The sequence below is a fragment of the Aspergillus versicolor genome (genome assembly GCF_001890125.1).
Source record: "Aspergillus versicolor CBS 583.65 unplaced genomic scaffold ASPVEscaffold_5, whole genome shotgun sequence".
Lineage (NCBI taxonomy): Eukaryota > Fungi > Ascomycota > Eurotiomycetes > Eurotiales > Aspergillaceae > Aspergillus > Aspergillus versicolor.
In genome coordinates, this window is record NW_024467528.1 from 1,553,629 (window position 1) to 1,567,383 (window position 13,755).

At 50.8% G+C, this 13,755-nt stretch overlaps 3 protein-coding genes and 1 non-coding gene across 4 annotated transcripts; 2 read left to right on the top strand and 2 right to left on the bottom strand.

Moving 5' to 3' along the window:
- The first annotated feature begins 675 nt into the window (after nucleotides 1-675).
- On the top strand, nucleotides 676-795 carry ASPVEDRAFT_t85. The gene has a single exon. It is a non-coding gene; the product is annotated as a tRNA-Leu (tRNA).
- Nucleotides 796-1,882: 1,087 nt separating this feature from the next.
- On the top strand, nucleotides 1,883-2,929 carry ASPVEDRAFT_84122 (uncharacterized protein; the record flags this gene model as incomplete). Its single annotated transcript, XM_040817498.1, has 1 exon — nucleotides 1,883-2,929. The coding sequence occupies one exon, from the start codon at nucleotides 1,883-1,885 to the stop codon at nucleotides 2,927-2,929; it is 1,047 nt and encodes a 348-aa protein (XP_040668397.1).
- Nucleotides 2,930-4,447: 1,518 nt separating this feature from the next.
- On the bottom strand, nucleotides 4,448-5,918 carry ASPVEDRAFT_53274 (oxidoreductase, short-chain dehydrogenase/reductase family; the record flags this gene model as incomplete). Its single annotated transcript, XM_040814771.1, has 4 exons — nucleotides 4,448-5,314; nucleotides 5,367-5,431; nucleotides 5,483-5,833; nucleotides 5,885-5,918. 4 exons carry the CDS (start codon nucleotides 5,916-5,918, stop codon nucleotides 4,448-4,450), a joined length of 1,317 nt encoding a protein of 438 aa, XP_040668398.1.
- Nucleotides 5,919-7,238: 1,320 nt separating this feature from the next.
- Nucleotides 7,239-13,679, bottom strand: atg2 (putative autophagy regulatory protein Atg2; the record flags this gene model as incomplete). Its single annotated transcript, XM_040817499.1, has 3 exons — nucleotides 7,239-8,210; nucleotides 8,271-13,433; nucleotides 13,518-13,679. The coding sequence occupies 3 exons, from the start codon at nucleotides 13,677-13,679 to the stop codon at nucleotides 7,239-7,241; spliced, it is 6,297 nt and encodes a 2,098-aa protein (XP_040668399.1).
- Nucleotides 13,680-13,755: the final 76 nt, after the last annotated feature.

Here is a 13,755-nt window from a genome sequence, read left to right on the forward strand (position 1 = left end):
TACCGCCAATCACAAAACAATGCAACCAACCCATTGTCAGGACTCAGCTGGTTCCAGTAATAATCCCGTTCCACCTGCCAAGTCTGACGTCAATCCTCGAATCCTTAAGGAATCAGGCCAGTCTGAGTCTCAGATCGCGATCCCATTCGATTCATTACATTAATCTCCCGTACCAGCCACAGCTGCGGCCTGGAATCGGTATTATGTCACTTTGCAGTTTTGGGTAGGCATTCCTGCGCATCATGACTGTTGCTGCATGATGTGCGGTGCGATGATGTGGCTGCCAGGTGTAGCAGAGTTTCGAGGATTGGCTCATTGGTTTAACTTTTCATGCGAGATGCGATCGATGGCTTTTGGATATGCAGAGTACAGTTTTGCCTGGGTTGTTGATGCTTTGTTGGGCTCGTTGGCGTGGTCTGACCGAGAACGTGCAAGTATATATACCGCAGCACTACCACAAAATGGAGATTGAGCTCGGTACAAGATTAATAACCTGCTAAATAAATAGTTATGCACCGGCAGATGATGCAGAGTCTCTTGATATGCGTCTTACAACTGCTCTTGACATAGCGATATTGAATGCGCTTGTTAGTATATGGTGAATTGCAGTGTCCAATGTTGATGCCGTATTGGTAGGTCTATATAGCACTAAAATCAAGACATTTCCATCAAATAGGCAAGGTGGCCGAGCGGTCTAAGGCGCGCGGTTAAGGCTTCCTAACTCGGATCCCTCTCTTGATCTCATCAAGTTTCCGCGTCATTAATTTGGCGTGGGTTCGAATCCCACCCTTGTCATTTTTTTTCATCTCTTTTGGCTTTTTTCACTCTTTTTGCCTCTTCACCCATCCGACCCGTCTTTTGTTGTCTCCTGTAAATCGCAGTAGCCACAATAAACTTATTTACCGTGTTATTAATCTATCTTAATCATGTGGTCATGGGACTGCCTCAGGTATACCGAATCCCTGTCCGATCGCCAGTTCTCGGCCCTTCGCCATCAACCATGGACTGCCATAAGTTTATCCACCCTTGACTACGGTCTTAATTTCTGGCTCCATTAGCCGCCGCCAGATCCTTCACGGTTTAGTCCCCAAAGCCTCATCGGCCGTGGTCCCTTGACATCGCCACTGGGGCGTCTTTTTGCTCCCAACGGGTTTCTCCGCGGTTCTATCCCAGACACAAGGATCCTGCCCTGTGGGCAATTGATTGAAGGAAATAAAGACCCCGCGAGACAGTCTTGAAAGTCAAAGAACACTGCAACTGTGCCATTTCTGCGCTGCCGAGGCTGGGTCTAGAGCCCCTGAGCCTGGGAAATGGCATAACTTACGCACGGTTTGCCTTCTGGCTTGTTCTGGGAAAAGAAACGAAACCGGAGATGAAAAGGGGCCGTCATTGTCGTAATTGCAACCCGACGATATTATTATTTCTCAACGACTATATTACAGTGTAGTATCCTTGAAGTTTCCCTGCATGCTGCATAGTCCCCACGTTCGTCGTTCGACCGGCCAGCGGGTTCCAGAGCCACAGTTGTAGTCCCTCCTGTCGCCTCTTCGCTCGCTGTTTGGCTCTGGAAAACTCTTTTTTTCGCTCTCTCTCGCCACAGACCCCTGGATTCGCCTTTTCCGTTTAAAAGGCCTGCGGCTCTAGGAACAGGAAGTGGTTTTCTCCCCAGTGGACGTGTCTTTTTGACTTTGGTGACCTCTCGCCTGCATCGTGCATTCAAGAAATCCAATATAACCGCTTTGGGAACGACTTCGCCGACTAGCGACCTCGCCAGTTCTCAACCTGTCGGCTTCCTGGTCCTGCAAAAATCCAGGAAGCAACGCTTGGAGAGTCATCTGAACGGTCGCCTTGCAAGAAAATCGCGAGAGTCGAGAGAGCCACCATGTTTGAAGACTTCTCGTTCTCGTCCCCCTCGTCGGCCAGGGCACCCCGCCTCGCCCAAGACGACGACAGACTCATGGCCGACTGCGACTCCATGATCTCGCCCATGTCCTCGCGATGTCCCTCGCCCCGGTCATTCTCTGTATCGCGTTTCCCTCGCTCGCGATCGCTATACTTCCGCTCGCCCCAGCAGCAACACCCGCCACCTACCTCCGTCCCCTACGACCACCACCACCGTCTCTCCATCGGCACCCTCACCAAGAAACTCCACGAGCACACAATCCAGAACCCTTCGAGCGCGGAGAACCCTTCGCACCGTGAATGCCCGTCGCCGACATCTCCGTCTCTGTCATCCTACTCCCGCTTCCCAGGCTACGTCCTCACCCCGCCAGACACCGACCACGACGACGAGGGCTACGGATCTCCAATATCCCCTTCCCAAAGCCTCTCTCCAACACCGCAATCCCCATCGCTTATGCCACAACCTACCTCCGCCCCGCTTGACCCCTTCGATCCCGACCTCCCGACCTCTCCATCAGCACCGGCCTCGTCTTCAGACCCCTACACCTCCGTCCGCTCCCGCCGCCAACACATCTCCCGACTCCAAGGCCAATACACCCCAACAGACCTCGACGCCATCCGCCGCTCCCTCCTCGCCTCCGCCGACGATGAATCCCGCAGACACAACCCCCTCCTCACGGAATCGTGCCACCCTTCCTCACTCCCGCCCACGCAGGGCCACCGCCGACGAAGAGGGGGTAGTCTGCACCGCTCTCGCGTGCGGTCTCCCGTTAGCCCAGAACCAGTATCCGGGTCCGGGGTCGGGGTCGGGGATGCCCATCTGTTGCGTAGGAAGAGCATATGTATACCCGGTAGTGGAGCGGGACCAGGAAGCGGAGCGGGATCTTTACTCCCCAGCTCGACGAGCCGGATCGAGAAGAACTACCAGTCTTCGAGTGATCGGGATCGGAAGAAGAGCGAGGCCGGATTGAGACGGAAGAGCCTGGTTAGTGCGGCTTTGGCGTCGATGATTGAGAATGAGGAGTAGTGGGCTATGTTCTTTATTTGCATTGCATTTGGATACGGGGGGAGTTTTGCGTTTTATTACATTCTTGTATATATTTAAATATGTTATCTTGGGAGGAAAATTGGCACCTCTGGCTGGCCCTGTTGTATATAGAATCGTTTCGGTTGGGCTGGCTAGGTTGGTTAGTTGGTTGGAAATAGCTTCGACTGGTATATACCTAGGTAGATATAAATCGACACATGGAAATCGATATACACTACTCTTCTAGAGTTGGATCTGAATAAAAAAAGTAAAAAGAAAACAATCACAGTGCATTCCAAGACAACTGAATTCGACGACAGACGTACTTCATTGTATGGTATAGTATAGTATAGTTATTCTACCAGGTGACCATGACTGACCGACCGCACAATAAAACCACTAGAGAACAGTTACATACTGTACATATACATACATACATCCAAGGCACGGCCCGCCGCCTGCCCCCCATCTGCACCTCAACGATTGCACTGCCAAGCTAAGCGTTAAGCATTCATTACCCATCCCTTACATCCGACATAACTGCCGAGGTGAAGGTAATTCCGATCGTGCTGGATCTACGATCCGAGACAACCTGAAGTAAGGAGGTACCGTTATTGATATTTTTTCCATGTAGACTGTCTACACCGTACATTGCAGGGATAGAACGCATGCATACTGCCAGTGCCAGTGCCAATGTTATGCTGACGTGGACGGGCTTACTTCAAGTTACGTCCTTACTTGCCTTGATTAATTGGTGTTCAGTTCAGCAAGCCCAGCCTCTATACTCCAGCTCCGTCCTTGAGTTCCTTTGGTACGGAGTTAAGTCTGTGGGCGCTAAGCTAAGCTAAGCTAAGCTAGTTAGCTAAGCAGGCTTAGACGAACTGCCACCATGAAAACTATTTATAGGAAGGATTTAGGATCTGGGATATGAAGTAGCGGTGAGTGAAGGTGAGATAAGATGGGATGTGTTGGGATGGGGCGCAGTGGTTCTTGGTTATGGGCTCGAGCGAGAAAGCGGGGGTAGTCTCAGGTGTCGGCGAGGGATGGGTAATATTGTGATGGTCGTCAAGGGAGAGAGGAGAGGATATTCGAAATGGTAGCTGATCTCAGTAAAGAACGGAGAGGATCTGCCTTGGAAAACGGTCTGGTATGCAGCTGGGTCGGATCTATCAACTCCCCAGATCGACCTGTCTGTTAGGGCTAAGAAGCTAGTAGGGATGAATTGGAGCAAGTCGCATCGTCCCGAAGGACCCAACTACTCCACCCGTACAGAATCAAGATTCAATCTCATCATTAACTACTGTCTACAAACGCCGAATAACCTGGATAACTGCGGCATTTTGACCGACCGCTCTACAAAAGCACTGAATTGAAATGAAAAGTAAAGCGCCAGCCCGTCAATATATACGGTGCTAACCCAACGAAGACAAAAACTCCAATTTAAGGATCGCTCAGCGACCTCTTGTGGTACATATATAAGAAATAAAGAAGAAAAAGAAAGAAGTGAAGAAGGCTGCGCTAAGACAAGCTGGCACGGGGAAGTGTCTTCGTCTTCCGACGTAGATTCTGGGCGAATCCCCTCAGCCGTTTTAACGGCGCCGAGGTAGGAGATCCTGCCGGAGAGTGAGAAAATGGAAAAGACGAGGGAGATGGCGTTTTGTGAGTTTTGCGGAGGGCGGATCTTTTACGGAGCGGTGGGTGGTTGCTATAGATGACCGCCGTAGGGTTATCGGCGCCTTTGCCCTGTGGTGGGAGATGCCCAATATTACACAGGGCGGCGAGTTCAACGGGGTTGAGGTCTAGAGTGGATGGTAAAGGAGCGGGTTGGTTGTTGTCGATGTCGTCGTCAAAGTAGATGGGTGGCCCTGGTTCACCAAGGTCGGTTTCATTATGTGCTGTCTGTGGTCGTACCATGGACAGGGGTCGAGAAAGGGGCATGATGCTGGAGTAGCAGGACTCGGCGTCCATGTCTTCAAGCCGCTCGGAGATAGATGGCATCGGGTGGTGGGGAGAGTCGCCGACCAGGTCGTCGTGAGCACGTTCTTCAACGTTGATGATATCGGACGTCGTTTCGTACAGATCTTCTGGGATTACATTGGAACCATGGCTGCTGCGCAGGTAGGAATCCCGGTGGTGATTGCCGGGCAAATGGCTATCTACATCCTCGATGTAGGAGACTATGCGCGCAAAGTCCAACGATTCATGCGGATTCAGAATCTCGAATTGAGTTCCCTGGTGTACCACAGTAGCCGTTATGGGCGGTTTCTTCGCCCGCCGGGTTTTGAACAAGACCGAATCTGACCGAGTCCTGCTGTGACCGTGAAACTCGACGATATCCGGGGTTTCCGGGTCCGGGAATTTCTCCAGTCGATCGCGGAAATTGTCCTACACGCGGTTAGTACTCGAATAAAAGCTGATGATCAAAGGAGCAACATACTAGAAGTTTATACGGGCTCTGCTTCTCGCCAGCCAGGCTCGCATCCAGCACCGGAGACAACGGACCTAGCCGCGTCAATAACGAATTCAGGGATACAATCGGTGCAGCAGACTTACAGCCATACCCGTCCAACAACTCGGGCAACTGGTCACTTAGGGCACTGGGCGAGTAAGAGGGTGACAGAGGCGGCGGCGGACTCGACGTCGCGGAGGACGCAGAGAATGGATGGTAGCAGACATTCTGGCAGATAGTTCCCATTTGAGCTGTGGGCGTGGCCGCAGACCGGTTCAGATTCGAAGCGGCGTTCTTGCGCCGCAGCGTCTTGCCTTCCGGGCTGTCGAAGAAGTTGCCGGTGGTGGTGCTGCCGTAGAGGGATTTGCGATAATTGTGCCGCGAGACAGCGCCTGAATATCCGGCGAGGGGCTCAATAGGGAGCGCAGGAGAGCTCTGAGACAAAAGAGTGAAGTCTGGAGAATGTGAAGGCGACTTCAGATGGTGGTGGTGGTGGTGGTGCAAACGGAGAGATTCATGGCGGGCGGGCCAGGCTTCCATGGTGCAAGTGACACAGCACACAAGGTTCAAGGGGCGTCTGATACATAAACTCTCATTCAGCGAAGGTGGCTCATTGACTTTCCGTCGACAAGCATGAGCCTGATCTCACTCTCATTATCCTGGCTGCGGAAAATAGAGTGAGCCTGAGCGTAGCAGGCGTAGTACAGGCGCAGCCAGAGGGGCAGTGTATAGACTGAGTAAGAAACGAGCGACGCAAATAAAAGATAGAATAGCGAGAGTAAGAAAAAAAAGAGACTCGAACAGAAGAGCGACAGCAAAAAAGAAAAAGATAAAAAAAAGATAAAAAAGCGAAGAAAAGGAAGAAAAGGAGATGCAGATTGTGAGTGCCCTCGCTCTCCCATTGAGAACAAGCGACAACAGAAGAAGAAGCGAGAGAGAGAGAAAGAAGAGCAAGTGCGACGTCACATCGCAACAGCTACAGCCAATCGACTCGTCCAGCCCGCCCTCCCTCCAGATCGAGACCACCCTCATCTCCAACTTCAAGACACATTCCAACCGTGCCGTCCTTTGGGCAGCCAAACGTGGCTCCAGACGCTCCCTTGCTGACGGAGAGTGTTGTTTCAGTGTGATCGCTGCGTCTGCCCACCAGATGCTTCGCCGCTCTCATTCGTCCACGCCCATTTCACGCCCGCAGCCAATAACGCTGCCAGACGGGGCTCGACGTTGATCAGTGTGGCGAACGGTTTTTCAGCTCCCGTACGTGTCTTGCATTAACCTGCAGAGTTCCTGAAGTTTAACTCTAGCGTTGTGTGTTGTGCTGTCGGTGGCTGACTGGGTCGGCTGCTTTTTCCTGGTGGCACACACTCTTTGCACCGCGGGTATACGCAGCTGAGATAAATTAATACAGATTAAGCGATGTGCAGTTACCCACAAGTTCCCATCAAGTACCTTAATTGAGCCTCAGTCTTACGGCATACATGCAAACAGATCCAACTAGTAACTAACTCCTGTAATGCGGGATGCGGGCAGTGCTGAAGCAATAACAAGTCATCTGTAGGTGTCGTTTGCGTCGTCATCGTAGCCAAGATAGAAATAGAAATAGAAATAGACGTAGACATAAACATAGAAATAAAAATAAACGCCCTCCGGGACAGCAAAGTCGGTTGGGATTCAATCTCAGCGCCCGGCCTATAGGAAGCAAGAACGCAGATACACATATGCAACAAAAATTTCGCGTGAGGGGGAATCTTTCAATGATAGGTAGCAGTCGATAGAAATGGTGCGTCAAATGATAAAAATCAAATGAAAATCTAGTGCCGCTTATATTTCTGGAGATCAAAGTCAGCGGTCTGTTCTGTGTCACAGGCTCTCAACGGTTAGGCGGGCAGCTTCTCTTACATCTTCAATTTTGCGACGATTGCTGGGGTCCATTGAATTCCCTGCCCCGAGTAACGTCTGTCCGACGGCCTTGGATACGCCAATCGCTGGTCGAAGAATCACCGTCGGCGCTCGTTTCAAAACTGCTCTCGCAGCAGCCTTAGCGCTACCACTCTCCTGTACCTCTCCAGGCACGGCAATGATCGCATCCCGCGTCAGGACAAGGTCGCGTTCCAATCCCCTGTACGCTCCTCGAAGGCCCTGTACGACGCCAACCGGCTGATCGGCATACAGCGAGATTTTCTTGGCTACTTCCTCCTCAGACATCTCATCTTCGTCGCCTCCAGTTGGTTGCCTAGCCGGTGTGGTCGTCAGAAGCCCCTCTGCGTCCTGGAGCACTGTTTGCGTCCCAATAGCAAGCTTGGCACCCAGCTTTACAAGCTCATTGGACGTGGTTTTGGCAAACGCAACGGCACCCTTCTGGATGCTGCGCACGATACGGCCATCTTTCCTGTACTCTCGCATAGGGACCACCACCAGATCCCTCATACCACTTCCCACGTTGACAAAGGACCTGATGGGAGCCAACGCACCAAGAATACCTGGAAGTTGGTGGCTCTTGATCTCTGGCATCCAAACATCGTTTAGCGTCTGCCCAAGTTTGTCGAAGCCAAGTTGTCCATAGGCGATGACATGTTTCAACACCATATCAGCCTCTTCCAAGATAAAGAAATTCATCAACTCTGTCGTGCGACCAGATCTAAGGCCAGCATAATCCACTCGTTTTGGCTTGAAATCGAGCTTAACAGGAATGGAATTGACCTCTGATCGCTGTAGGAATGGTGGCTCTTGGGGAGACCCAGAGGGCGGCGAGTCGTCTCGGAACTCGAAGAACCGAGTCAGGAAATCGAGTGCATCCTGGTCAACGTGTAGACGAAGAGGGAGGACGGTCGCCTAGAAGCCCTGTTAGCACACCCCGATATGGATCATAAAACTATCCGTTCCCCCACTCACCTTGAGTACCAATTCTGATGCACCAAGTTCTGTCACAGGCTTCACTGTCAGGATCTCGAGATGAACCATACTAGCCCCTGATTCTTTTTCACCAGCTTCACGCATGTAGGTGGCGAATTTCTTCCACGTCGAGGTCGGTACATGGTCAAAAATTTCAAGTTCCTTGACCCGGACGTCCAATGAGCTCACTGTCTCCCCTGAACCTGGCGGGAAAACAATCATATCCACACCGATACCCTTCAGCTCAAAGGTCATTTTATGGTTCCTGCTTCGGGACAAGCGCAGCCTCTTCCCCTTTACGGTGGGCGAGGTGTTTCGGCGTGCCGTGGTGACCGTACTTGTGGTTGCGTAACTGCCGGTTTCACTGGCAAGATCGTCAATGTTGCGGTTGATCTCACCACGCAGCTCACTTGGGTCTTTATTGGCAGGTATGCCGATGTAGATCGAGTTGAACAAGCAATCACCAATGACATCTTCCTCTTCTTCCTCAAGGGCTGGGGGTGATCTGCTGTTGTGACGACGTTCGATGGCCTTTTTCTCTACATCCTTTACTGCATTCGATATTGTGTCCCTCGTCCGTTGCCAGTCATATCCATCGAAGAGGTTCCAGATCACATGTGCATCCCGAACCCTGACACGTAAAGGGCTATTTTCAAGCTTTGAATCATCCGAGAGTCCATAGGTGTTTTGTACAGAGTCCCACCTATGTGCTGTACCCCCCACTGAAGATTTCTGGGCGAAGTGGTCCTCCCGAAAATCAAGCTCAGAGATGCTGGATGACATTTGGTACTGCGATTGGAAGCTGTCCCCAAGCTCGTTGGATCCGAATGATGGTAGGTCTGGTGGTGGCTGGGGATAGAAATCAGTAACGTATTCAAGTTCGTCGCCCTCGGGGATTCCAGCCTTCTCGATGACCTCCGCTCTAGCATTATCATCAGTGTTCCCAGCGGCGTCATCTGGTAATCCCGCTGCATATGCGTCCCCGCTGAAAGAGTCCAGCATATTCTGGATTGGCACAACTTCAGTCCGATACTTTATGCCCTGACTAGGTGGACTAGGAGGCTGGAGTCCGTTCATGATACTGATGAGGGTTTGCGTCGAATCGGCACATGTCTCAAGGATCAGCAGATCATCCCGAACCTCCACATCAATAGATTTCGTCCCATCGTCGCCAAGACGCATTATCTTCATGGTGGCTGTCGCGGAAGATATTGAGGAAACCAAGACGTAGCCCATGTCCCCAAAGGTCTGGACCTGGACACCTTGCGGGGCAGCGATTGGCTTTCGCCGATTCAGATTACTTCCCGTGTCAACATTGTCTACATTATCGATGATCATTATGAACGCCTTTCGTAGATCTAGAGTGGCTTCGGATGTCAGAATGTCGTGAATAGTGCCACCAAAGGTAGAGTGAGTCAGAACAAGGAGACCTCTTGCAGCCGTTCCACGAGGGTTGAGACCAATAACACAGTCTCGCATGTCTACTTTGATCTTTGTAGGCTTGGTCAAATCCCCGGGGCTTTCCATCTTGGGACTTTCCTGTGGTGGTGGATGTAGCTCCGCGATGTTTGCCAAAGAACTAGCCATGTTGGCTGCAACATCACCCGATGTCATCTCGTCACTTATTCCTAGTAATGCTGTTATAGCCGGGATTGTATATTCAACGCGAAGGTTGTGAAGTTTGACCTTTATCGTAGGGTCCATCTCGTCGGCAATAAAGCGGACCATCAAGGCTGGAACGGCAATAGACCCAGGCAGTTTTGGTAGTGCCTCCCCGACAAGCTCCTCGTTACCATTTCTGAAAATGCTTATCGAGTTGAGTTGAGTTGCCACAAGGGACGGGATGCTGATATGGGCGGCCTCAGCGTGTTCAAGATTTGCTGTTATAGTGCCTATCTTTCCACCGACGTGCAAGCGAATTCCAACCTCTTTAAGCAAAGCCAGGGTCAAAATTCCAGGGCGATCATCTTCAGGCAAATATTTGGCGACATTAGATAACCGCCCTAGTTCCTCCCCTAGTTGTTGAAGTGGCTCCAGTTCTGGACGCGTGACAACCACTTTCGTTCCCGAAACAGTGGCGCGAAGCACAGAGCCCTGCTTTCGTTGTCTGAAAAGAGTGTCGATCATAATGTCATCGTCTTCATCATATTTGTCCTTCGACGGAGTGATCAGAGACAGGAGGCGGTCAAGATCAGGTTCTTTTGGAGTATACAAGTACTCCACGCGAATGTTGTTGAGGCTGACCTTCGCAGGCGCATCTCTTGAATCGTGAAGGGAGAACGGTCCGCTGAGCTTTGCCTTGTCAATCTGAACCGCTATACCTTCGAATCTGCTGACTATTTTGGCAGCTGTCGTCCGCAATGTGAGATAATGGTTCTCTCCTGCTATGTCCAAGGCAATGCCGCCAATTCGCGCATTCACTTTCCACGGCGCACCGGTTTTCTGAGGCCTGGCTAGGGGCGGAGGTGATCCCTCAAAACGGACACCTCGAGCTCGCTTTGGTAACTCTTTCTTCAGTCCCTTACTCCCCGATATTGATGATATCGAGCTACCAAGTTCCATTATCGTGCTCAAGCCACCAAACCAACCCAGAACTTCGTCTAATCGCGGAATATTCAGATTAATAAAAAGTGGAAGCGTAGATATGCTGAGAGTTGCAAGCTCTCGCGATCTGCTCAGCGTGAAGGAGACATCGTTGCTGACTGGTGACTGGATGTCCCTTGTAGATTCCCGCATTTTCAATTCCTCACTAAACGATATCAAATCTTCAGACGCAAACCCAATGGTGAATCTAGACAAGTCGGCATGGAATTTTGTTGTAGTTGGGGAACTTGAGAAATTTGCCTTCAGACCAGAAGCTGAGGCCTGGAGCACAATATCATCATGCAAGAAATCAAGAAAGCTGGTCGAGGGCACCGGCTGCTGTTTCTGCGGCGGGAACGGGTTCCCGGGGACGTGTTCGACGAACTTGAGAGAAAATTTATTGAGCGCAAGGCTGAAGGTTGGCGAGTCTTGAACATCCGTCTTGGGTGGCTTTTGGCTCGCGGTAGTTTGTTCATTTCCGCCAAAGGATTGGAAGATTCTCTGGCCGAACTTAACAGCTAGCCATCCAATTGATATATCAAATTGAACTTCGACGCAGGAGATATCAATTGTGATATTATTATCTATACCAAGTGATTGGATGTCGGGATTTGAATCAGACTTAATACCGTTATCGGTGAATGCCGACTCTTGTGAATCACGGCGAGGTCGAAAAGATGGGGGGGCCTTGAAGGACACCGATTTCTCCCCCATGTGAGAAACCGCCAAGTGTGCGTTGGAATCCTTAAGGTTGTGACTCTCCTGTTCAGAATGAAATGAGTCGGATGTATCTTGTTCCCCATATTTTGTAGAGGGTACCCATATCGTGACCCGGTCAATATGGAAGAAGCGCTTTGCTATATCCGTGGTTTCATTCACTTCCGAAGAAGATTTGATAGAGCTCTTATCAGTTGCCTCAGTGTAGACTTCACGGGGATTACTGAAAGCAGATTGCCCCAAGGGGTTCGTTTCTTCAAGATCTGCAGGCTTAGGTGTCGATATAGGTGTCGTATCCTGCTCACCATGGCTGATTCCTATTGCCTCATCAGGCTCGGCATGATGTGCAATATCTCGGGTCAATGTGGTTTCAGGAGACTCCCATCCACCTGGGATATTGGGCACAAAGTTCCTTGAATCGGAGTCATGACTTATAGCGCTCATGTACATGCTTTGTGCTTCTTCGCTGGAAAACAATTTCGACTCTGACAGTTGTTCATCATTAAAATGACCAGATGCTGAACCTGATCCACTGGCTTCCAACGGGGTCTCTCGGATAAGCTGCGATGCAGGATCCCTATCATTTGCAACGTCTCCAGCTTGTTGGGGTAATAAGTTAGGCACTGATGTCCGAGCATAAACCCCGTCCCCAGAATGTAGACTTTGATTGTTTTGTATATTGGGTTCCGAGGCCACTGCGCCTGAGATACCACTAGGCCTTGAGGGCAGAGCGTCCGCACCGAATGTTCGCAAGCCCGAGTCTTGTAGTCGTGGTGTGCTTTCATCAGTATTGTCTTGGGTGAAGTAGAGTGGAACATCACCAAAACTTTCGGGGTCATCCTGGAGGTGAGAATCAATCACAGAATCAAGGTACGTGGGATCATCCAATAATTTCTCCTCATCCGAGAAATTTTGCGATTCTTCAAGATGTTTGTAGCTCCTATTCTCCTCTGTATCCGCGTCGGAGAACCTGCCGTCGTACGTATAGGCAGATTCTCCAAGCCTGGATAGGCGAGGTTCATCTTCGGTGGGGTTCAGGCTATGCTGGGCGGGCTCAAAGATAGTTGATGCCATCATGGCGTGGGTAGAGCTGGACACCGAAGACGGCGCAGGCGGAATGGATGAGGCCGGGCTCGACGGTCGGCTTGACTTTGAGGGGATAGGAGTAGTGGGAGAGGTCGGAGTAGTGAACCGGGAGTAGTTTGAGAAAACTACAGGCTCGGATATAAGAGAAATGTCGATTCCAGAGAGGGAAACTGGCCGTTTCCCCAAGTGTAAAGGACGTTCATCTTCGGTAGAAGCTGCGGTTACAGCGCCCACACTGACTTTGTGAACACTCAAGAGTCCTGAAATCAAATCAGGCTTTTCCTCCGGTTGCCTCTTGCTCGGTCCATCTTGCTTCGTTTCTACATCAAGCCTTATCGAGATGTCATCCACATGAACCTGCAAGCGATCCGAAACGCCCTTCAAAAAAGCGGCGACAAAGCTCGGTAGCGACACGGTTTCATTTCCAAGACCTAGTTCTTCCTCATCGTCGCTAATAGATTCCGAACGATGTAATATCTCGGATCGGGATGAGATGGCCGCTTGAAGTTCTTCTTTCTCCTCCTTAGGTTCTGTCTGGAGGAACGACGTGGCAAGGTCGGTTGGATTCGGGATGATAGTCTCATTAACGCTGAAAAGACTATCTTTGGCGGCACAAGCTTCCTTCTCTGATGGCAGCCGTAGGTGGACCTCGATTCCGCTCGCCTCACAGATGATCCCACTGCTGTAGATATCAGCAGGAACGGTGAGTTTTAAGAACCGAATTCGGGCACTGAGCAGTTTGCTTGACGCCGGAAGGTGAAGTATCGTAGCTAGTTTCTATAAAAGTGCAGCGTTGGTTAGCATGAGAGGTTGGCGGTGGATGGTATCAAATTGCGGGGAAGAGCGATAACATCCACTCACCTCCAGCCGCAAGCCGATATCACGAAGCTCAACGGTGCTTCGCTGTCCCCAGCGTATACCCAGGTTGTCAGGATCTAAAGCTTCCGTATCCACAAATTCCAGGCGAGAGAGGGCGTATTTGAGCAAACGCTTTTGGAAAAATGAAGGTAAAAAGTACGCCATTATGGGCGTTTAGGAGCCGACCTGGGCTCACTCAAAAGACATTAAATATCATCGGAACAAGCTCATAATAAGAAAA